Source organism: Phyllobates terribilis, unplaced genomic scaffold, assembly GCF_046119375.1.
Source record: "Phyllobates terribilis strain yellow unplaced genomic scaffold, ASM4611937v1 Scaffold_9__5_contigs__length_417890890, whole genome shotgun sequence".
NCBI lineage: Eukaryota > Metazoa > Chordata > Amphibia > Anura > Dendrobatidae > Phyllobates > Phyllobates terribilis.
The window spans coordinates 209674315-209698422 of record NW_027362769.1 but is presented as its reverse complement, the minus strand read 5'-3'; the positions used below and the strand labels follow the sequence as shown (position 1 = coordinate 209698422).

At 42.7% G+C, this 24108-nt stretch overlaps 2 protein-coding genes across 7 annotated transcripts in view; one reads left to right on the top strand and one right to left on the bottom strand.

The window, feature by feature from the left end:
• Nucleotides 1–13899, top strand: part of LOC141162016 (uncharacterized) — an 80911-nt gene extending 67012 nt beyond the window's left edge. For all 5 annotated transcript variants that reach the window (XM_073647636.1, XM_073647635.1, XM_073647634.1 and 2 more), the window contains 4 exons: nucleotides 4786–5909; nucleotides 8745–8893; nucleotides 10513–10582; nucleotides 13632–13899. In XM_073647636.1, the coding sequence (XP_073503737.1) occupies nucleotides 4786–5909; nucleotides 8745–8893; nucleotides 10513–10582; nucleotides 13632–13832 (1544 nt within the window). In that variant the 3' untranslated portion in view covers nucleotides 13833–13899. The remainder of the gene's footprint in view (nucleotides 1–4785; nucleotides 5910–8744; nucleotides 8894–10512; nucleotides 10583–13631) is intronic.
• Nucleotides 13900–17405: 3506 nt separating this feature from the next.
• The window catches only part of TMC7 (transmembrane channel like 7), a 41224-nt gene continuing 34521 nt past the window's right edge, over nucleotides 17406–24108 (bottom strand). Inside the window, exons 13-16 of one of the 2 annotated variants that reach the window (XM_073647633.1) lie at nucleotides 22082–22212; nucleotides 21834–21989; nucleotides 21276–21354; nucleotides 17406–20678 (exon numbers count right to left, since the gene is read on the bottom strand). In XM_073647633.1, the coding sequence (XP_073503734.1) occupies nucleotides 20598–20678; nucleotides 21276–21354; nucleotides 21834–21989; nucleotides 22082–22212 (447 nt within the window). In that variant the 3' untranslated portion in view covers nucleotides 17406–20597. The remainder of the gene's footprint in view (nucleotides 20679–21275; nucleotides 21355–21833; nucleotides 21990–22081; nucleotides 22213–24108) is intronic. The other variant, XM_073647631.1, reaches the window with a different exon arrangement.

The following is a 24108-nucleotide window of genomic DNA, read 5'->3' as shown; positions in this document are numbered from 1 at the left end:
TTATCATATGGTAAACAGGAGGCAATCTGCTTGAAGTCATCCTCAACCAAACGGACAAAAACGTCTATATTGGGGTACATAGACAGGGGTGGGAAACGTTGGGATTTAGGAATAATGGAGGGTGGTAACTTACTATGTTGACCAATTTCTTGTTCATCAAGAAGACTCTGAAGAGTATTTAGTGCCGCCTGTTCCTCTAAAGTGGGAAATAAATCAGAATCAATGGGTCTGTCATATATTTTCTTAAAGACTAGTTTGCGAGCGAAAAGATGAAGGTCCTTCACAGCAGTAAAATAGTCAAACCCAGATGTCGGGGAAAAAGAAAGACCTTTGCAAAGGATGTCATTCTGGGCCTGAGTAAGTCCATGCTGGGAAAGATTAATTACCTTCATAGAGGACGAGGCGGAATCAGAGTCATCCCACTTTAGAGGAACAGGCGGCACTAAATACTCTTCAGAGTCTTCTTGATGAACAAGAAATTGGTCAACATAGTAAGTTACCACCCTCCATTATTCCTAAATCCCAACGTTTCCCACCCCTGTCTATGTACCCCAATATAGACGTTTTTGTCCGTTTGGTTGAGGATGACTTCAAGCAGATTGCCTCCTGTTTACCATATGATAATTGCACTAAGGAGGAACGTATTGCAATCAATGATCTCAAAAAATTACAAGATGTCATCATCAAACCCTCGGATAAGGGTGGTAACATAGTACTTTGGCCTACCTCCATGTACTTACGGGAAGCTAAAAAACAACTCCATGATGGTATAACCTATAAAAAACTCACTTTTAACCCTTTATCTAAATATCAGGCTGAACTCAAAAATATCCTGGATGCAGCTGTTACTCAGGGTATTCTCACAAGGAAGGAATGCGATTGTCTTATCTACAAAGATCCTCGAATTGCCACTTTTTACCTGACTCCTAAGGTTCATAAAGACATCAAAAACCCTCCACGTAGGCCAATCGTGTCAGGTGTGGGTAACTTTTGCGAACCCGTATGCAAATTTATCGATCATTTATTATACCCACTAATACAATCGCTTCCTTCATACATCAAAGATACCACTGATTTCCTCAAAAAAATGGACGGTGTGCATGTTGATGACGACGTCCTCATGGTTACTTGCGATGTGGAATCCCTCTACACCTCGATTAACCATGGGGACGGACTCAAAGCGGTCGACACCTTTCTTAAGATGTCCAATTATGATATGCATTTGAGCACCTTAATCTTGCAATTATTGGAATTCGTCCTAGGTTACAATTTCTTTCTCTTCCAGGACTCCTTTTTCCTACAGCTCCGGGGTACTGCTATGGGTGCAGCTGGTGCACCTTCATATGCTAACCTTTTCCTGGGGCTGTGGGAAAGGGAGTTCCTCATGACCAATCCACCACTTCTCTCTAGCAATATACTTTATTGGGGAAGATATATTGATGACATCTTCTTTTTATGGCAGGGTACCAGAGATGATGTCACATCTTTCATCAACCTACTCAATGAAAATGATCAAAATATCAAACTGACCTTTACCACAGGAAGAGAAAAGATTGTGTACCTGGACGTTCTATTGGACATCGACTCCAATGGCTTCATTCAAACCGATGTCCACCGCAAACCCACCGCAGCTAACTCGCTGCTTCATGCACGGTCCTCCCATCCTGGGAACCTCATCAAAAGCATCCCTACTGGACAGTTTTTGAGGATGCGTCGCATCTGCTCCAATGAGACTAAATTTGATAGACAAGCCCAAATTTTGAAAAACAGATTTCTTAATCGTGGGTATAACCATAGTACCATCCATCAGAGTCACCGTAGGGCAAAATTCTCTAAGAGGAATGATCTTCTCTACTCCACGAGAGCCAAAAACCAAGATGAATCGGTGAGATTTATATCTACCTATAATGCCAGGAATGGCGAAATGTGGCAGGCACTAGAGAAACATTGGTCTATCCTCCGCATTGACCAAACGCTTAAGAAATATCTCCCACCTCATCCAGCTATCACATACCGACGATCTAAAAACCTCAAGGACATCCTGGTCCATAGTCATCTTGAAGCCCCCAAATCTGAAAGAATTTTCACTACTAGGGGCCCTTCCTGGGGTTGCCGCCCATGCGGTTCCTGTGTAGCATGTACTAACATCAAGCCTACTAAGGCTTTCTTTAATTCTGATCACACCAAAGAATTCAAAATTACCCACAACATTAGCTGCACGACCACAGGTGTAATATATTGCACGACATGCCCCTGTGGTAAGATGTATATCGGCCTCACCTCAAGAGAATTACGGAGACGTACCAGGGAACATGTCTTGGATATTAGATCAGCCAGAGAAGTCGACAACCTAGAACAGTTGAAAACTCTCCCTCGACACTTTAAACAATTTCATGATTGTGACACGTCTGGCCTTCAAGTAAGTGGCATAGATCGGGTTTACCCCGGGATTAGGGGTGGGAACTGGAAAAAAATTCTGGCGCAAAAAGAGGCGAGGTGGATCATCATATTGAACACCATAACCCCCTATGGCCTCAATGAAACTAACAGTTTTGCCTCTTTCCTCTAATCAGTTTGAGTTGTCTGTATGATATATATGATATCACTCATCTTCGTAGGTTTAATTGTATATTTATTGTTTTTAACTCCTTTGTTTTTAACTCCTTTGTTGGTGTACTTACCTGATTCTGTCTTTTCACCCCCATAGTTCTTTCGTCCCTGGTTCCCTTTGGTCTTTATCCACTTCCAGCCACATCTCTTGGGAGGCAATGTTGTCAAGTCATCATTTTACTGACTGGCCCCTATGGATAGAATTCTCCAATCAACAAATTAGTATATCTGGACAGTAACATGAATCTGAATATACGTATACAAACTATATAACTGATGTCTGTATCACTTATGATAACTGTATTTGTATTTTGCATGATTATATATACCTACTGTTACCTTAAAGATATGGTAATGACATCTTTCTTTAATTTTCCCTATTATTCTAATCTTTCCCATATTTATTTCTTTTATTTTTTTCATCTTTGGTATTAATATGATATTTTCATTATTATCTATATAATTCATTGTTTTTCACTGCACTTACCCCACCTATCCACATTTCTATATTATCACTCGCTTTATCACTTATTATCTGTCTCATATGGAGACTCTTTTTCACCACTCTTTTATCACTGTATTTCCCCCTTTCATCACCATCTGTCATTTATTTATTTCCTTATTATCTTATATAATTTTCTATTATTATTATCTCTTCCTCTTTACCTATCCCATCCACTATCACATCCACATTATCACCTACATACACTATCTTGTCTTCACAATGTTTCACTATCCACCTAGACTCTTTTCTTCTTTTCCTCCTTTTGCCTTCTTTTGATCTATTATCGTCTCTCACCGCTGCGGTCCATTACTGGTACGCATATCTTCCTGCTTAATGACGCGTACCGCGTCACTCTCCCTTTTTGCGTCCCACGGTGGAACGCATCATCCCTCCCCTCTATGACGCATACCACGTGACTTCCGGTGCTGCGTCTCACACTGACACGCACGCCGGACCTCTTACTTCCCCAGCTGATCTGCGCTCATATGATCTGCAGCTCAGCATGGGGGAGCGATGTCCGGCTATCCACACATGGCGCCATGTCAGCTCAATTGTATTACATACCTGCATTAATCAACTTCTGCCTCCCCTATTGGCTGTACCCCATATAAATACTACCCCATCCTCTTCCTCTTCATATCCTCGTCAAAGCCCAGGCGAAACGCGCGTTGGATTCAGGTCTCTTGGGTCAGTACAGCTTCATTATTCTCTATCCACTTTGTATTCTTGTGGCACTATATCCATAGACTTCACTACTGTGTAATCATTTTTCTATCTTGTTTACATATTAGCACTTTGCACTTTATGCCATATCTAGATGATCTATTGTGGTATAGTTCTCCTACACTTTTGTATTATATGACTCATTATTTGGTGGAGACTTTATTATGTACTATAGCTGTCTACCCAGGTGACCTTTTCTTTGTCGTTCCCCTTCCCCTATCATTTTATGTACTCTTTACTGTTTTTAATACATCAGTATAATAAAATTTAGACTTTTTATATTATCCGCTTATGTGTCATATTATAACTTATGAAAGTGTTTTATGCCAGATTTCTGGAGAAAGCGCTCTAATGAATCGGGGCCTATGTGTCTTTCACCCATTTACAAGATCTCTCTTTCCTGAGTTGCAATAGTATAGGGATCTGGGAGTTCACTCTTCTTGTTCTTACTAGCTTAAAGGCAATATATAAATCGTATGGCTTTTTTTTACAACCATAAAATATATACTTGGTGAATGGTATTTTCATATGTTTTTATTTCCTGATTATATATTTTATATATTTTTTAATTTTGTACTTTCCATAAATGATTTTGGGGGCAGTTCTCTTACCTGAGCTGCTGCACAGCAGAACAAAAAATCTGATTAACTTTAAGCACCGGGGCATAAAAAACGTATGGGTTTCTATGAAAGAATGTAGGGGACATGCTTTGTGACCTGATATCACTGTGCAAGAAGGGGGAGAGGTGAGCTGTACCATCACCTTGGTTTATCAGCTTTCCTGAGGCTTTGTTCATATGCAAAAGCCAGTCCCCACAGTGTGATTGTATGGTGGCTCCATGGTGAAACATTTGGGGTGCGTAACGCAGCCTCAAACTTCAGCCAAAACCCTCACCTTCTAGGACATCTATTCCCTGTATAATGGACAATTTTTTTCTGTATTTTCAGATGCTAAAAACGTTCAGATGGAAAAAGATAAGTGTAGAACAACCACAACCAAACCTGAAAGCCGCAAGAACAGTTCCTGTCTGGTATCTCTTGGGAACCTGGAGTTTCCATGCACAAGTGATGGAAAAGTAGAAACTGCTAAGAAAGTGAACAACAGTGATTTAGATAGTTCTAACATAAGTATCAATAAGTCAAACCAGTCACCAAGAACTGCCGAAGGAAACCCATCGGCAAAAACAAAAACAATGATGAGAAGATATGGTCCAGCAAGAAGACCTCAGGGCAATCCCAGCTCTAAAAATGCCAAAGTTTTTGTATCTTCAGGAAAGATTAAGGCAAATAAGACATCTTATCACGTCCCTTCGATTGTAGTTAACCCTTCTACCATTATAAAATCAGAAGATAGCAAGGGACAACCTCTATTTGGTGAGAACAGCATGGATGATGTGACATCTGGTAATATAAGTACAGATGGAGATCTGACAATGCAAAATAAAATACAGTCTCCAAAATATAGAAGAGCCAGCAGTCCAGCCAGCTATGTGTTCTTTGCTCTCGAAAACAAAGAGTCATCAATCATCCTTGAAGTGGATGGCTGTACAAAGAAATGTACACAAGATGGTCCTACTAGTGCAAAGTCAAGAATCATACGGAGACTATCGTCTGGGTGTGCAAATACCAGGTCACAATGTTCTGGTGAGAACAAAGGGTACATAAGCTTTGATAAAGGATCTTCAGAACTTGCTTTACTACAAGAAATTCTCTCAGACTCTGGGAATAATGTGACCTCAGGCTCTTTCGACTCTTGGCCTTTTTCCAGCTGCGACAGTAGTCAAGAAACAAGAGTTCAACATGGAGAACATGACGATATCATTGAAGTTCATGGAGATTTTGCAGACTATAACAAGTTGGGCTCCACGCTAGATTGTGAAGTCACAATGACCACTGGTTACCGCTGTTCATGTGTAGAGCACAGTAGCTACGAGACCGACTCTTCTCTAGATGAGGAATACATCTTTTCAGATACATCATTTGATCTGAGTCTTTCAGAAGATGATACTGATTCCTCTTCCAAATTCGATGCTTTAGGTGAAGGCCAAGAAGAACATAATGTTGATGTTATGGTATGTCCCGAGGCTATCCAAATTATCTGTGTGGCTGCATGGTTTAGAAGTGCTTAGATAACCCTACAGTAATTTTCTCTACGCTCTCCAGTGCACGACCTGTCAATCTTGGTAGTCCTCGCCTCTGAAGACCACAATATATCAATTTTCACATATATACAGCAAAACCTCCTTGAGATGACCACTCAAAAAAGTGACCTTCTATAGGGTAATCTTCTCAAAGAAGATGGCCACTATGCCCAATGACCTTGAAAATCTCCTACAGGAAATCTGTTCCAAAAAACAGATGGTCTTTTGGAGAGGTTTAATGTATTTTGCAGCAATTAATGTAAGACAGGCCAATTTTCATATAAATCAAATTTAGAATTTCAGGGAAACCTTTTTATTAGCGTCTCTTTAGATATGTGCACACGGCGTAAATTTCGGGTGGATTCTGGAACCCACCTGAAACAATGCTCAGTAAACATTAAAAACAATGAACTTTTGCCCAGCAATGAAAAAATGACTTGCTGTTTTGTATCTTCCATCTTTTTTAATGCCATTTAACTGCTTCAGGCTTCGAAATTTGTGAAGCGCCTAAAAGAAGGGACCAGTCCATTCTTCAGGTAGCTGCTACTCAGAAGCCGCAAGTATTTTATATATAGAATTAAAGGGACTCTGTCAGCACAGACTAAGCACTCCCTCTTGGTGCTTCACTGCGTGGACAGTCATTTAAATACACCTTCCCAACAGCTTGTTTTCCCTCAATCTCCACCCTCATCTTCTTTGATTGACAGCTCTGGCTTTTTAGAGCCAGGGAAGGGAGGACATAGATGGAAACTAAGCAGGTGGGAAGGTGATTGGCCCCGCCATGAAGCACCAGGAGCCTGTACTTGGTTTGAACAGTCATTCTGTGCTGACAGAGTCCCTTTAAAAGAAAAAATAGATGCCGACGGCAAAGCCACTAACAAAATGACAAACAAGACAAGAAAGAAGACGCTTCAGGAATAACACCACTGGCGTCTTCCTGAAGCGTCAAAAACAATGTAGATACGCTAGTGTATAGAAGACATTGGCTCTGATTTATCAAAGCTCTTACGCATGTATTCTGGTATAAAAAGCTTTGAAGAATCACATAATTTTGGTGCAACTCAACTAAAATCATGCGACTTTTGGTGTTCTCACAGCATTTTTGCCCATCTTTAACACAGTGGACCGAGTTCGGTGTGGTGAGCGTCGGCGTTCGCTATGCCATAAATCTTACTCCAACAGGGACTGGAGTTGGATTTGTGGCGAGGTGCACACAGAAGTGTATGTCACTTGTCCAGCACTCTCGATTCATGAATAAGCATAGGTCTGCAGCCCATCGCCTTATCAAGACCTCGTCCACCGGTCTTGATAAATTGGGACCACTGTGTGCACGTACCCTTTTTGGAGAAAGCAGCTGCATTGAAATATGAATTGATTTAAATTGGGGGGGGGGGGGGCTGTTGGGGCATGGGAGAGAGGACATGTAATTGTAATGAATTGGGGGGGGGGAGAGGACATGTAATTGTAATCAATTATGGGTGGAAGAGAGCATAAAGGATATTATACAGCAGTACTGAGCAGTGTAGATGTGAATCCAGCTGAGAGAGAAAAAATAAACTTGTTAGAAAGCTCAGAACAATCTTTCCGTGTCTCCCTCTGCCTGTTTCTTTACTTTTCCCTTTTCTTCCTCCTTCCTACCCTCTCTATAGAGTATATATTTACTTATTTTACTCACTTATATAGCACCATTAATTCCACAGCGCTTTACAGACATCATATCACTGTCCCCACTGGATCTCACAATCTCAATTCCCTACCTGTATGTCTTTGAAATGTGTCAGGAAACTGGAGTACCCGGAGGTACTGTAAACGGACACCTCGGTATACGCACACAGTTTTTTTCAGGCCATCAAAAACAACAAGTTTTCTAGTGGAAACTCCATCAAGAAACTCTAATTCTTTGGGATTTTTTTGCATTGTTTTTTTCCTTAAAGCATTTTTGTGCAGCCTTTTGATTAGACAGTGCCTAGTTTGGCACATGCATTTTCCACCAGGAGACACTCAAAACTTCAAGTGGAAGAAAAACGATCAAAAGACTGAACATATGACCAGCAAATAGTTTTACAATAGAAATTAATAGGATGTTTTTTTGAAGCAGGTTTGCTCCAAAAAAATCACTTGAGTGAGGGCATACCCTTGCTGTGTTGGCAGTTCTATTTGTGTTGTACCAGACAGTGTTAAGCTGTTTTTTTCCCAGCGTGGATGGCAAATTTATAATGCAGGGGAGGAGGGGAAGACGTGGCTTATAAGCGGAGAAAGAAGCAGAATTCTCTGATAAGACCGATCACAAAGTTTTATATTTGCATTTACTATTGATTTGTGCAAAGTTTTGTTTCTTCGACAGCTCTTTGGTCTTCACCATAGTGGAGTTTGGAGTGGGACTGTTTGAGGTTGCGGACAGGTGTCTTTTATACTGATAACAAGTTCAAACAGGTGCCAGTTCTACAGGTAATGAGTGGAGGACAGAGGAGCCTCCTAAAGAAGAAGCTACAGGTCTGTGAGAACCAGAAATCTTGCTTGTTTGTAATTGACCAAATACTTATTTTCCATCAAAATTTGAAAAAAAATTTCTTTCCAAATCAGACAATGTGATTTTCAGGATTTGTTTTCTCATTTTGTCTGTCATAGTTGAGGTCTACCTATGATGTCAATTACAGGCCTCTCTCATCTTTTTAAGTGGGAGAACTTGCACAATTGGTGGCTGACTAAATACTTTTTTTCCCCACTGTATTTCTGTTACCAATTTTTTTTTTTTTTGCATTTTAGAAACAGTCCAAGTATCAGATCCGTAGACAGAGAAGAGTGGAATCGTGCAGCGAAAACTCAAACATTTTTCAGCGCTCATTAGCTGCAATACGTGATCAAGATGATGCAACACTTAGGATTTTGTGCCAGTCCTTTTTCTTTTTACCCAGGTATAATATATCCGTTACTACATGTACAAATATAATAGAACATGTACCACCAGTAATCTCATGACTTCCATATTAGGTAGTGTCACACGACGAATTTCTCCACATACGAGAAAACCGGACAGATTATTCTGATCAGAGCTGGCATCAGTTTTTCTCATACGTGTGGAGAAAAAAAAGTTTCTCCCGCTTGTCCTTTTAAGCAGTCCATGACAATCAGACTCCGAGCACGGTCCGATTTTTTTGCACAGACCCATAGACTTGCATTCCTGGTTTTGATTCAACCCTTCGGATCAAAATCTGATCTGTCTCTGATTTTTTTTCTCCAGACCACTCGGTCCAAGGAAAATATTGGACATATGCACAGCCCCACAGAATATCATGGGTATGAGTCGTAGCACTCATACGGGAAAATCGATCTTGTTCATGAACCCCTTGAATAACGCTGATTAACCCCACCCATGTATCTGACGCGCCCCCTGGGCCGTGGAGTGCCCTGTGCCGGGCCGGTAGATGCTGGGGGATGTCACAGTGGCGGTGACCTGGTCCGTGACCCAGGGCGGTCAATAAAAAGTGGTTACTTCCAGGGGATTTATAGTGTTTGCATACTGTTCGTGACGTCACCTGTGGTATGTGGCTTCAGGGAGCCGCCACTGCGGAGCAGTCCTCTGGAGCTGATGTTACTGCAGCAGGGATGGTGTGGCTCTCCACAGGTAGAGCTTAGCTCCAGGGCAGTGTTGATGTTATAGGTTATGCTGGGCGTTGTAGTGCAGGGATTGATGGTGCAGCAATAATCAGTCCACAACTTAATGGCGGTTTCCTCTTAGCTTTACTGGTGGTGATTAGACAAGCCGGGACTAGGGTACTGGCTAGAAGTGGAAGTCCGGGCAGCCTGGAAGCAAGTAAAGAATCCTCCTTGCCAGGTGAAGTTGGAGGCCTTTCCTTTCCACTAATCTCTTTGGCCCTGCTGCTTGTAGCTGTGCGGTGGCCCTCGTCCCTGAGTGCAAGGGTTCTGTGCTCACCCGTATGGCAGGCAGCTCGGGCCTTGCTGGTGCATCGCTCCCACGTGGCGGTGCTGGGCCCTCTGTGCTGCTGAGCCTCCGGGTGTCTGATGGGGCCAGGAGACCTGCAGTCTTCAGCCCTCCGGGTTCTGCTGCTGGGCCTTCAGTGCCCCCACAGCCTCGGACTCCGGTGTCCGGTTCCTCTGTGCTGGTCCTTCTGGGGTAAGCTGCCGCGCAGCTGCAGTCCCCAGCTCCTCTCTCTTAGACGTCCTGACTTCAACTCCTCACACTAACTAACTAACCCCGCCTCTAGATCCCAGTTGCCAAGGGGAGGAACTCCCCTTGCTGGTCTGGAGCCAGGACAGTGTTGCATGCTTAGTAAAACCTGATTAGGGGACCCCTGCTTGCTTCCAGGCATGGCATCACCTCACCTCTTGTGAGGGAGGCAATGCCACTGTGGCAACCAGACCCCTGGAGTGCCACATATCCATGTTACGTTAGCATGCCAATGAGATACATGTTCGAAATCTTGCTGAATTATTGAATTACTGAATAAAATGTTTTGGCTGCATTACTTTTTTTTATATTATCTATAAATATATCTGATTTATATATTCTCAGTGTAACAGATGAAGGCGGCAAAACACTTTTACACCATGCAGCTGCACAGGAGAATCCAAGTATTTGCCAGGTATAGAAAATTATGGGTTTCTAAAAACGTTTTCCTGTTTCATCAAGAGATGGCAAATCAGTAGGATATGCCATCAATTGCCAATCGGTGGGGAGCTGAGCACAGTGAATGCGCATGAGTGTAGTATCTACTAAGTTAAGTAGGGAAATGTTCATTTGTTGTCTGTGTTATTGGGGGACACAGACCATGGGTTATGGCTGCTGCAGGCACTAAATATAGGTCTTCGTTCCTCGCACCAGCTATACCACTTCTGCAGGCACTGACATCAGTCAGCTTTAGCTTAGAAGGCGGCGGACCCCCTTACTTGCTTTTATTATTTTAGCTTTTTATTGTCCCTTCATTCTCAAAAGTTGGAAAACAGGGAGAACACAATCTCTCTGCTTACTCCCAAAGGAGGAGGGAAAACTGTGCTGAATTATCACACTGTTCCTCACTCCTTCATCAAGGCAAAGAGGTACAGGATCGCCATGTCTCACCTGCTTCCCACCAGCCATATGGTCACCAGACGTTTCTACCTGGCCCCAGTATTCCAACGTACTCTCTTGACCAAGGGACAGTTACTAAAGGGGCAGACCCTGCTGAGTGACCAGGGAAGCTGAAGCTAAATAGATGAAGGTGAGGTGAGTAACACAAGAATTGGCGAGTATGCCACACACTGTCCAAGTATTTGCCCCCCCATCCAATTTTTTAACTTCAGAACTTTCCCAGCCACTTCCCTGCTTAATGCGTTACGTCAACATCTGCTTAGAATCTGTAAGTTTTGCCCATCAAGGCAACAACTCCATAGATTTAGTAAATTGTGTGCAGGAAAGCAACATTTGCAACAACACCCTCCCAGGAGTTTGTCTCATCCGAACATTGGAGAACGTTTTAAGGTGGAGCTCTTCAACTCAACATCCTTAGTGTAATGAGGACAGACGGACCCTGTTCCTGCCTTCCATCCTGGCTGACACAGCTCTAATATGTGAGATGATGTCTCATCCGGCAAAAAATCTTACTTGTGCGTAGCCAGGTTGATTCTGCAGCAGTTTACGTCAGTCGCAGATATATAGGTTAGTCAGCCTCATGAGAACAATGTATTGTCTCACCCCATTGAGGAGTGAGGATATTGCCTAAACAAGATGATGCTCCTCTCCAAGCCACAGATGAACTGCTTATAAATTCTAATTCATTCCAGTCAGGCTCTCCTCTTCTTGGCAAGTTTTGTTCAATTTACCTTTAGCTCTTTTCTGCCTAGACCATGTTCACATATCACTCTCAAGAAGAAGAGGATTGCAGTTCTCACCTACCCCATCCCTTGCAGGGTAAGGTCCAATAAGATTACCCAGAAACCTTCCTCAAGACCACACCTTTCATCTTCCTCAAGCTCTGGAACCTACTTGCTTGTGGGCTCACTGTTCTAGTAGAGCTGGCCACCGCCTGACCCAGATTTTTCTTATATTTCCTAGTTCTTTTTATACTGGCTGTCCATTCCAGGCTTTATGCCAGGATTTGCATCCAACTCCAAAAGGTTCATTTTGTTCTCCTTCAAGGAGTGATAGTTTTGGTCTACTTATCCTCTCCAATTGGACTAGCGTCACATCCTGTCCTAGTCGAGGCCTCGTATTCTGATATCACTAGTCTTGTGGCCTTCCTATTTGCATTGTCAGCTGAACCAAGGGCAAGTCCAAGAGTGCATACCATCTTTTTCCATACCTGCGCTTAATGACAAGAGTGGTTTACAAATCCACTAATTCAGGTAGTCTGTTATCAATGTGTACACTCACACACACGGGTCACACCATACCAACACCGAACTGGTCCCTGTACAGACTAGAAAGGCCCTAGTCGCACAATTAAAAACACCACCTCGGACCTAACTCCCCAAAAGGCTGTTGAGTGGTAGTGTGTTGCGGACTCCCCTCTGGTTCATCAGGAGGTATGAGAAACCAAAGGGAAAGGAAAGTGTGAAGAGAGATACAAAAACCCAAGGTGAAAAACTAAGACACATTCATATAGGGTAGAGAGGGAAAGTTAAGGAGAACCAAAAATAAAGGAACAAGTATGATATCCAAGAAACATAACAGTGGTAAAGGGAAAAGGTGCTGGGGAGGAAAGCAGACTAACTGCAAGAATACAACTGGAGTTTACCAAGCAGGGTAAACCCCTTTGCTGAAGAGCTGGAACTCTTGAACAAAAAATCCACCAAGAGGTATAGCCAGAAAGGAAGTGCAGTGAAGGGTGAACATATAAAACTCCACCCAGAATGTGATAGGGCAAGCCAAAATGGGAACATGAGAAATCCTTGGAGAGGAGCAATTAAGAAGGGAAAACAAAGACAATAGAAACCATAAGCATTTGGACAGGGAAGAAAGAGTAATAGCTCAGCAGACAGAGAAACTCACCATGCAGCAACAGGTCACCGGATCGAATCTCCAAACAGAACTATGACAGTCTTTGGATGACCCTGCTAAATTTGTGACATTAGCCATCCTAGCTTACAGTGACTGTCCAGCAAATGGCCTGTCAAGGACCATTCCTTCTTAGGAGACACTTCTCTCTACAATATGGCGCTGTCAGCCACCGGTAAGTAAGCCGGGGGCAGGCAAAATCAGTGGGCAGAATGGTGCACTCAGCATAGAGCACCCTAATTAGCATATGTGATTAAACTTCAGTTTCTGATTATCTGAGACAGCAATTAGAAGACTAAAGGCCCTGTCACACATAACGAGATCGCTAGCGAGATCGTTGATACGTCACGGGTTTTGTGATGCAATAGCGATTTCGCTAGCGATCTCGTTACGTTTGACAGGTAGCAACGATCAGGCCCCTGCTGTGAGATCGTTACAAAGCTCCCTGGACCATTCCTGGGTCGTTGCGCTCCTGCTGGGCAGTGTGCATCGCTGCATTTGACAAAGGTGTGATTTTAATAGGGGCTACATCTCCCCAAGGCTATGTGCTTAGTTTATGCCGTCAGTTTGGGGCTGAATGACTTCCTTAAACTTTAGTGACAATTCATACATTTTCCATTGCATTTCAATAACTTTATGTTTTCCACACCTTAAAATAGGTGCTGTTGGACACCAATATTGGACTGGTGAACATAGACCAGCAGGACAAGTGTGGGAAGACTGCTTTACATTACGCTGTACAAAAAGATAATCCAAAAACAATAAAGATACTACTGGATAATGGTGCAAAAGTGGAAATTCCAGATAAAAGGTCCAAGACTGTGTTGGATGTTGCACTATTGAAGATTCAGGCCAAATAAAAGGATGAAATTCTGTAAATTCTGATAAATGCTTTGTGTGTCCAGGTAGATTTATTACTTATCACGTCTTCACTAAATCCTTTAGTGCACCCTTTTTGAATGTTGCCTAAATAAAAATTTATTTTAGAAATTCCAGCTATGTTTATATTTTGCATCACTCTTACGGGAACATCATACTTACCATGTGTAAGGTCATATAAGAGAAAAAGCAGGTTAAGAGACGTAGCAAAATCACTAAAAGGTAACGTAAGTTTCTTCCTTAGGATATTTTCGCACAACATGTTGCTCAGGCACATTCCGTCTGGAACTTGCCTGAAAAAAGCACAAAAAAATGGTAAAAAGAAAGAACATATGAACTGCAATGTCAAAATGACTTGCTGTGCAGATGTTCCATCCTTCTAACTCCTTCAGGCCTTGAAAGCCATGAAGCAGCTAAAGATAGTGACAGGTCCATTCTTCAGACAGCTTCAGCTTGGAAGCCAGCACTATCTTTGCTGACAAAAAAAAAAAAAAGGGCAAAAGTTGCAAAAATGGTGCAAATTTCATCAAAGATGACGCTTCAGGAAAAACACTTTTTTCTTCCTTTGCGATGTAGGTACACTGATGTCTAAAAGGTGTCATGCATACACATACCCTTAAATCTTTCGTGCCAGAGCCTGTTTTCGCCTTCGTGACCAGGCCAATTTTTTCAATTCTGATCACTGTCACATTGAGGTAATAACTCAAAACTTCAACGGATCCCACTGGTTCTGAGATTGTTTTTTCGTAATATATTGTACTTCATGATGGTGGTAAAATTTCTTCAATACGACTTGCGTTTATTTGTGAAAAAATGGAAATTTGGCAAAAATTTAGCAATTTTCAAACTTTTAATTTTTATGCCCTTAATCAGAGTTATGTCACACAAAATAGTTAAAAAATAACATTTCCCACATGTTTACTTTATATCAGCACAATTTTTGAAACAATTTTTTTTTCTGTTAGGAAGTCAGAAGGGTTAAAAGTTGACCAGCGATTTCTCATTTTTACAACAATTTACAAAACCATTTTTTTTTTAGGGAACACATCACATTTGAAGTGATTTTGAGAGGTCTATATGACAGAAAATACCCAAAAGTGACAACATTCTAAAAACTGCACCCCTCAAGATGCTCAAAACCACACTGAAGAAGTTTATTAACCGTTCAGGTGCATCACAGGAATTAATAGAATGTGGAAGGAAAAAATTAACATTTCACTTTTTCCCACAAAAATGTTACTTTAGCCAAAAATATTTAATTTTCACAAGGGTAAGAGGAGAAAATGCACCATAAAATTTGTTGTGCAATTTCTCCTGAGTACGCTCACACCCCATATGTAGTGGAAAACTACTGTTTGACTGCACGGCAGGGCTCAGAAGGGAAGGAGCACCATTTGAGTTTTGGAATACGAAATTGTCTGGAATCGATGGCAGACGCCATGTCGCGTTTGGAGAGCCCTGATATCCCTAAACAGTGGAAACCCCTCACAAGTGACCCCATTTTGGAAACTAGACCCCTCAAGGAATGTATCTAGATGTGTAGTGAGCACCTTGAACCCTCAGGGCCTTTACAGAATTTTATAGTGTTGAGCCATGAAAATTAAATAACACCCTTTTAGCCCCAATTTTTTTATTTTCACAATGGTAGCAAGAAAAAAAATGGACCCCAAAACTGGTTGTACAATTTCGCCTGAGGACGCCTATACGCCATATGTGGTGGAAAACTACTGTTTGGGCGCACAGCAAGGCTCAGAAGGGAAGGAGCGCTATTGTCATGTCATATTTGAAGAACCCCTGACATGCCAAAAAAGCAGAAACCCCCACAAGTAACCCCATTTTGTAAACCACACCTCTCAAGGAATTCATCTAGGGGAGTGGTGAATATTTTTGACCCTCAGGCGATTCACAAACTTGTATAACATTGGGCTGAGTAAATGAAATATTACTATTTTTTCCACTAAAATGTTGCTTTGACCACAAGTTTGCAATTTTTGAAAGGGATAATAGGAGATAAACAGTACAATTTGTTATTCAATTTCTCAAATACATCAATACCCCAAAAGTGGTCGAAAACTACTTTTGAGGCACAGTGAAAAGCTCAAAAGGGAAGGAGCGCCATATTACAGTGCAGATTTTGCTCTTATGGCTTGCGAGTGCCATGTCACATTAGCAGAACCCCGGAGGTCCCAGAACAGCAGAACCCCCTATAAGTGACCCCATTTTACAAACTACACCTATCAATTCATCTAGGGGTGCAGTGATCATATTGACATCACAGGTGGGTCACAGAATTTTATACCATTGGGAGGTGATGAAAAAATTACATTTTTACCACAAAAAAATAGTTTTAGCCCCAGACTTTATATTTTCACTGGGGAAATGGGTAAAAATGGTTCCAAAATGTGTCACACAATTTCTGTTGAACGTGGCAATACCCCATATGTGGCTGTACAGTACTGCTTAGCCACACGGCGAGACTCGGGAGGGACGGAGCGCTATTTGACTCTTGGAGAACAAATTATTGTAGAATAGTTTGTGGACATTTTGGAAACGACATCCCTCTGGGAATTTATATACAGGTGTGGTGATGATTTTGACTCCATGGGTGTTTTCCAGAAACAAGCAGCAGCGGATGTTGCTGAGTGAAAATTACAAACTGCCGTTGTAGTGACCAGTACGTTATGCCCAGCTCGTGCTTCTGGAGACATGCACCTGTAAATTAGGCAGGCTCTCATCGCTACAGAAATGCCAAACGTGGACGCTAAATGTGATTTAGGCACACTGGGGCTCAGAAAGGAGGGGGGCATTTGGATTTGGGAGTGCAGAATTTGGAGGGCGAGTAGCCATAGCGCTTTTCCAGAGCCTTTGTACTACCAGTAACGTGAAAGCCTCTATATTTCCATTGACAGATGACGGACCCGAGTCGGGACTTTTTTTGTGGATTGATTTAAAGCTTTTGTTATGAACATTTTACGTAATATTTTGGATCACATTTATCCTGCGCTCTACATTGAGCACTTACATTGGAGTTTCCATTTAAATCTCCGAGTGATGTGATTCAGATGAAACTCCCAGGAATCCATTCACTATGAGGCAGCAGAGTTACTCTGGACTCTATCTGGCCTCTGTTCAGCTGAGTTGCACAAAACTGTGGCTGACAGCACTTTTATGCACGCCTAAAAAGACGGCAGGCGAAGAATTGGTTTTATTTATTTTTTATGTCTTTGCTCGTGCAGAGTAAGTGATTACACAACTTTATTCTTCAGGTCGGTGCAATTACAGCGATACCAGCTGTCACACACTAATAGACGCTTTTTTTTTTTTTAACTAAAATAAGTTTTTGCATCGCCATATTTTGAGAGCTATAATTTTTCCATATTTCCGCCAACAGTCATGTGACGGCTTGTTTTTTGTGGGACATGTTGACGTTTTTATTGGTACCATTTTTGGGCAAGTGAAATTTTTTGATTGCTTTCTATTCAGATTTTTGGGAGGCAGAATGAACAAAAACCAACAATTCAGGATTGCTTTTTTTTATGTTGTTTCGCATATGGTAAAATTGATAAGGCAGCTTTATTTTTCAGGGCCATACGATTACAGCGGTACCACATTTATATAATTTTTACATGTTTTGGCGCTTTTACACAATAAAAACTAATTTTATAGAAAAAAAGAAGGAAGCAGCAGGGTCAGGAGTTGAAGAGGGGAATGATAAATGCAGGGAAAAGAGACTTCCTGTTTCTATATAGAAGCAGAGAAAAGAAGAAATAGAAAGGCAAAATGAGCAAATGTAAGTACACAGTTCTTGCAAAGTAGTCTTATGATTTGAGAACCCCCTTTTAATTATTTTATGAATTATTGATTACTTTACACAAGAAACAACAAGGACAATATCAAATACATTTTATTTCATTACCTTCACAGTAATGTTCTTTGGCAGACATTGTTTAGTATTGGTTTTACCCTTACACATTTTACTGACATGTAACAATGTAAAAAGAACAAATAAAAGAATAAAACAATAGTAAACTACAACACAATAAGTGCTTTAGATCATCAACCACATCCCGGTAAGAAAACCTGTAATAATGGCTTCTTGGGTGTCTTCCAGTGTTCATTATACTGTACAAATAGGTAATGGACCAGTGTTTTGCTTTATTGTAATACATGGACCAGAAACATAGAAAACACAGAATACATAAAGTGCTAATATTCAGTTTTAACTCTTGAGTAAGTTGCGGGTAAAGTACATTTGTGTATTCGTATCAGTCAAAGGGAAAATTCATAGTAAAAACCATAAGAAGCAGATTGCTGGCCAGAGGTCAGTGCACTAAATCTAAAGCCCCCCCCATACACATTGGATAGATGTCGGCTGAATGATCATTCTGTCGGCAGTTTTCTCTCCCGACTTCCCCGGACACTTCTCTCTAGGGAGAGCAAATGAATCGGCTATTGGAAAACCAACATGTTGAACCTTCTCGTACCCCCTCAACATCAGCTGTCGGAGGAATGATCAAGACACCTCCATACACAGTGTCAGACAATATTGGCGGGTCCGGGCAGCTTTAGTCTAGTGTGTATGGGGGCCTTTACATTTGTCTTTTCAAAAAACTTAATTTCTTACATTTTCCCATTGGACTGCTTTATATTCAAGTTATGGAAAAACTGTGTAACAGTCTAGATTGTGAGCAGCGGGTCACAGGCAGCTTGGCTATGGGATGACAGTACTGTATGCACAGACAAGAAGGAAGCCAAGTGTTCACTCACCTAAAAAAATACAAGCAAAGAGACCTAAAAGTGAAAAAAAAAAAACATACCCTCATCCATTCGTCTCAGGAGGCATCATTTTGCATCTTTTTTTCCCCGATACTAGTTTACGTGAAACCATAAATTTGGAGAAAGGCCAGGAATTAGGCGGCTTTGTCAAGACCCTCCTAAGAGGAGCCCCACTCCTCCCAGCTAGAGGTTGATGGAGTCATGTTGTCGATACTCCTACATGATGGCCAGGAATTCACTGAAAGCTATTGTCCTAGAGTCTAGGACAATGATGAAACAGTTGTGGAAGAGAACGAACGTTGCTGGTCTTGTATCAGACTCCTGCAGCCATCATTAACGTATGTCTGCACGGTGGCCACAAATGGGAGGAATGCTGGCCGACCTTGCTTATCTCGATGGAGTCGGCAGACTATATAATATGTAAGGTGCTGTTACAAGTCACCCCAATAGTTGGGATTTGAAGGTATAAAAGGGTTGGGCAGGTTCGATTTCGACATGCTTGATCTTTTCAATCTTATGGGAGACAAGTTGCTGGCAGAAGTGTCAATCGGCAGTTTACTATCCTCTTCCCATTATGTATGTTCAGCTGAACATTCATGGCTATGGTGGGAATGAGAGGGATAACCAACATCTGAACAACCGCTTGGCTGGCAGCTGTCTGAGGTGTAATGCTACCATAAGGAAAGTTCTAGACGAGGAGTTCACTCACAACTACATCTGCCCGTCCTCGCTCCCCCTCATCCAGATATCTCCCTTGTGTGTAATGGTGTGTAGGAAGGTTGGAAAGATTCCATGCATAAAAAGTTCTCAAAATACCACTTCCCTCTCCCCCAAACATGGGCCAAATAGGTAATTAGGCAGTTTATAGCCAAATTAATGGCCTCCTTGGAGAAAACGGACACATCTGAATCAGTACATATATCCAAGAACTGGAACTAAATGCACTGACTGAGCAGCAGGGGAACGGGATCCCCTCTCTAATGTATTCGACAAAGTCCAATGTGACTATAAAGAGTGTCCCTTGATCTTGAAAAACCCAGCAAGTCCATGCCTTTTCTTGCCATTGGGTTCCTCCCCAGATTAAAGCTAATCACTTTAAAGGGGTTATCTGGCACCTCTCACTTCTGCATCAGACGTGGTCTCTCATGGCTACTCGCCAAGTATCTGCACGACAAGAGCACGATACTTGTGGGCATGAGACCTGGCAAGGAGACCACAAACGCTGCATCAGCAGTTCTTCTCTCCTCCTGATGCAGACATGAAACGCGCTGGATAACCTAGGGCTCAGCAGCCCCTTGTGGTCCACATCTCATCCGGGAACCCTTCTAGGAAGAAAGGATTCTCTACACCAGGCAGTCCCTTTCAAGTTTCCAGCTGGTTCCAGTTGGGGTCTACAGCACAGGCTGCATACAATACAAGGTCAGAAGTCATATTATGCGATTACACATTTACAATGTAAAATAAATAAAAGTCTATGTAATGTTAAGAGATGAATGCACTTTGGATGCTTAAAAAAAGACCTCTCACCGGGTCAAAAGTGGCCAGATTTTTCTCTTGCTCCTCACTGAAGTATTATTTTTTTTAAATCCATCATACGGTTCCAGAAATATTGGCTTTTTTTCATGCTAATCTTTATTGCCTTTACAAGGGAGTGTTCCTCACATGTCAAAAAGCTCCATTAATATCCTGCGATCTACGCCTCCTTGGTAAAAACTATATGTAAAAAAAACATTTCTTAAACCGTATGGTGGATTTAAACAAAAAATAATGGCAAAGAGGATCAGTGAGAATAAAATTAGAGCAACTACTGGCCACGCTTCATCTGGTGACAGGTCCTCTTTAAAATACGTAAACGGCGTACACCATGATCACTGGTAATACAACTTTCCTTGCAATTAATAAAGTGCACCCATACGTTCAGCCACCGAGTACCATGGCCTCTTGTACCAGTAGTAACAGTTGTGTTGGGTTCACTGCCCGTAACGATGTAAGATATGGATGCTGTGAGCTTCCGCCAGCCGTCGGATTAAGAACATTTTGTCTCTGCTTTCCTAAAAGACGAAACACAGACAATGACTTGTGAACTGGCATAATACCCTGCACAGCACACAGGTAATAAGGTTACAGCTTTGTCATTTTACTTGTGATGTGGGTCTAACGGGTAACATTTCTCCTTGTGGAGAATGACAAGCTAAGCCTGGCATGTCAGAGTGAGGAGACTTATAAGCCTAAATTAAATATGCAAATTGTCTCTTCAGAGAGGAAGAGGACTAAATCTCTAGTGCCACCCATTGGAAGTAGCAATCCTAAAAGTCAATGTTGACTCTTTAAACGAGCCTTGCAATAAGACTTAGGATAAAAGCCAAAACAGAATCTCAATTTGCAGACACGGTGTTTCGAGGTATTGCCCCTCGTCAGTGCAAAGTATGACATCTGATTTGGCAAGGTGAGAGGCTCTGGACTGAGGTCTAAGGGGTAACGTTTCTCCTTGTAACGAGTGACAAGCCAGGCCGGCCATGTCAGGGTGAGGAGACTTATAAGTCATGCAATGCTCTTCTGGAAAATGAAATATGCAAATTGTCTCTTTTGAGAGGAAGATGAGTAGACCTCTAGTGATATGGAAATGAACATGGATATCTAGTTCTTACCATGGCCAGCTGTTCTTGCAACTGCTCCACCACTTTCTTATGGGCACCGGCCAGCGCAATGAAATAAAACATTACCAAGCTGGAGAGAGAAAAAGTATAGGGAACGTTCACAGAAATCAGTATAACAGACAAGATTTTCTTCCTCTCTTATGTATGGTCACTATTCTGTGACCATTATCAGTCATGTTTGTCCATAGTAATGTAATATACCACGGCCAGCTCTATGGAGAAGAGGTCACTGCGGGCTCATCATCACAATGAACCATGGGATACCAGCAAAGAAGAACAGGGTAGAGGGAAGAGCATGATACTTATTTTTGAGGATCCAGGATAGTAAAACTGGTGGATTCACCCCACTGAGTGAGCGGTTAATCCTTGTGTGAATACATAGCACATATAAGCAAAAATGTGACTGTCAATCTTGGATTTCTGCCACAGGTCATGTATTAAAGTGTCAGATCTGATATGTGAGCAGATCCGTAATCTTCTGCCCAAACCCAAAAAATAAAATGTATTGGAATATCAGTACCCTCAAGTAAAACACAAATCAAGACTCACCACGACACCATGAAAAACGGAACGGCAAAAGATTCAGAAGAAAGGACATAAATGAACTTCTTCAAGCCTTCTGGAAACGTTTCCACAGTATCTGGTATTACTTGCCAGGAGGTGTTGTAATTAATGAAGGGGCCACAAGCTTTAGATGCATTTATCCTGCAGTTTGAAACAAAGGATGAAATGTGGATTCTGGGTCTAATGGGTCTTTTGCAGCAGATGTGAAAGTCTAAAAGGAAGGTCCGACTTACTGCGCTATTCCAATACCGACAGGGACGCAGGCGAGGATGAGGCCAATCAGTAATATCACCAGGAAAAAGAATTTGGAACTGGAAGCACGGAAAGGTCTAGTTGGCGGTCTGCAGTTTTCCATCAAAGTAATCTGTGATACAGAGGGGGATCGATGATAAAGCACAAAAATATACGTAGAAATCTAGCAGGGTAAAGGAGTAGACGGCTTTAGATATTCTCTCGTCGTGATTGCAGGACCCCAGGGTATAGGACAGAGGGTTATCTATACCAACCTCTATAAGCATGCAGAGCTCCCATCCAAGTCATAGGCCCCTCATGTAATGGAGACATGACAGCTCCTCCGGTCTGAGGCACTACAGTCACTCTTCACATTAGGTCCTGTACATGGAACCCTCATTCTTAACTTAAAGGGAATGATCATTAGAAAATGACCAATTGTTTTCCCCTTCAAGACATCTGCCGTACATGTACGGCACAAGTCAGGATCGGGCGTATGGAACAGGCTCATAGGGTGTATGGAGCGGGCGGCCCCATACCCAGCAGATAATGGTGACACACGGCCAGGACCTGCCTCTGACAACTGTGGGTGTAGGGAAGCTCCGCCCGCGACTGTAGGGAAGCTCCGCCCGCGACTGCAACGGAAACTCCGCCCGCGACTGCAACAGAAGCTCCGCCCGCGACTGCAACAGAAGCTCCGCCCGCGACTGCAAGAGAAGCTCCGCCCGCGACTGCAAGAGAAGCTCTGCCCGCGACTGTAGGGAAACTCCGCCCGCGACTGCAAGAGAAGCTCCGCCCGCAACTGCAAGAGAAGCTCCGCCCGCAACTGCAAGAGAAGCTCCGCCAGCAACTGCAAGAGAAGCTCCGCCCGCGGCTGCAAGAGAAGCTCCGCCCGCGGCTGCAAGAGAAGCTCCGTCCGCGGCTGCAAGAGAAGCTCCGTCCGCGGCTGCAAGAGAAGCTCCGCCCGCAACTGCAAGAGAAGCTCCGCCCGCAACTGCAAGAGAAGCTCCGCCAGCAACTGCAAGAGAAGCTCCGCCCGCGGCTGCAAGAGAAGCTCCGCCCGCGGCTGCAAGAGAAGCTCCGCCCGCGGCTGCAAGAGAAGCTCCGTCCGCGGCTGCAAGAGAAGCTCCGTCCGCGGCTGCAAGAGAAGCTCCGTCCGCGGCTGCAAGAGAAGCTCCGTCCGCGGCTGCAAGAGAAGCTCCGCCCGCGACAGCAAGAGAAGCTCCGCCCGCGACAGCAAGAGAAGCTCCGCCCGCGGCTGCAAGAGAAGCTCCGTCCACGACTGTTAATCTGTTAAATGCCGCTGTGAATCTCTGACAGCAACATAAACAGCGCGCCGGCATGGGGACACATCACTCTATAAGTCCATTGGCCGTCCGGTGATGTGATCGCGGTACACCAATAGGCCGCTATGACAATCGAGAATCTGCTGAAGACCCCTGCACTTGCCATCCTGGAGCTGCATTGGATCCCAGCCTGTGGCTGGACTTCACAGGAGACCGTGACTTTTGCTATATAAACAGCAATTCTGTGGTATTGCTGTATATAGTAGAAGCGATCAGATGATCACAAGTTCTAGACCCCTAAGGAGACTAACAAATTCAGTAAAAAGAAAAAAAAAAAACACACAAACCACTCCCTTCCTTTTATCCATTAAAAATAAAGATATTTAAAAATAAAATAAAATAAAAAATACACATACAGTATGTGACATGACCACACAGGGCTGTGGAGTCGGAGTCGTGGAGTCGGTGCCCATTTTGGTGGAGTCGGTATAAAATGGACTGACTCCTAAAATATATAATAAATTGGGTACAGTAGTTCAATGCAGTTTGTGGGGAATATTTTTTCAGAAGAATTTGGGAAAGTTATGAAATGTCCTATAAATGTCTGTCCTATTCCTGATCTAAGGGTCTAGACTTTTAGCTGAGAAAAATGTTTCCTACCGTAAATTTATCACTTAAACATGAGCCGTGTATGAGGGAGCTGGAGTTGGATTCAGTGTCATGGAAATTGAGGAGTCAGAGTC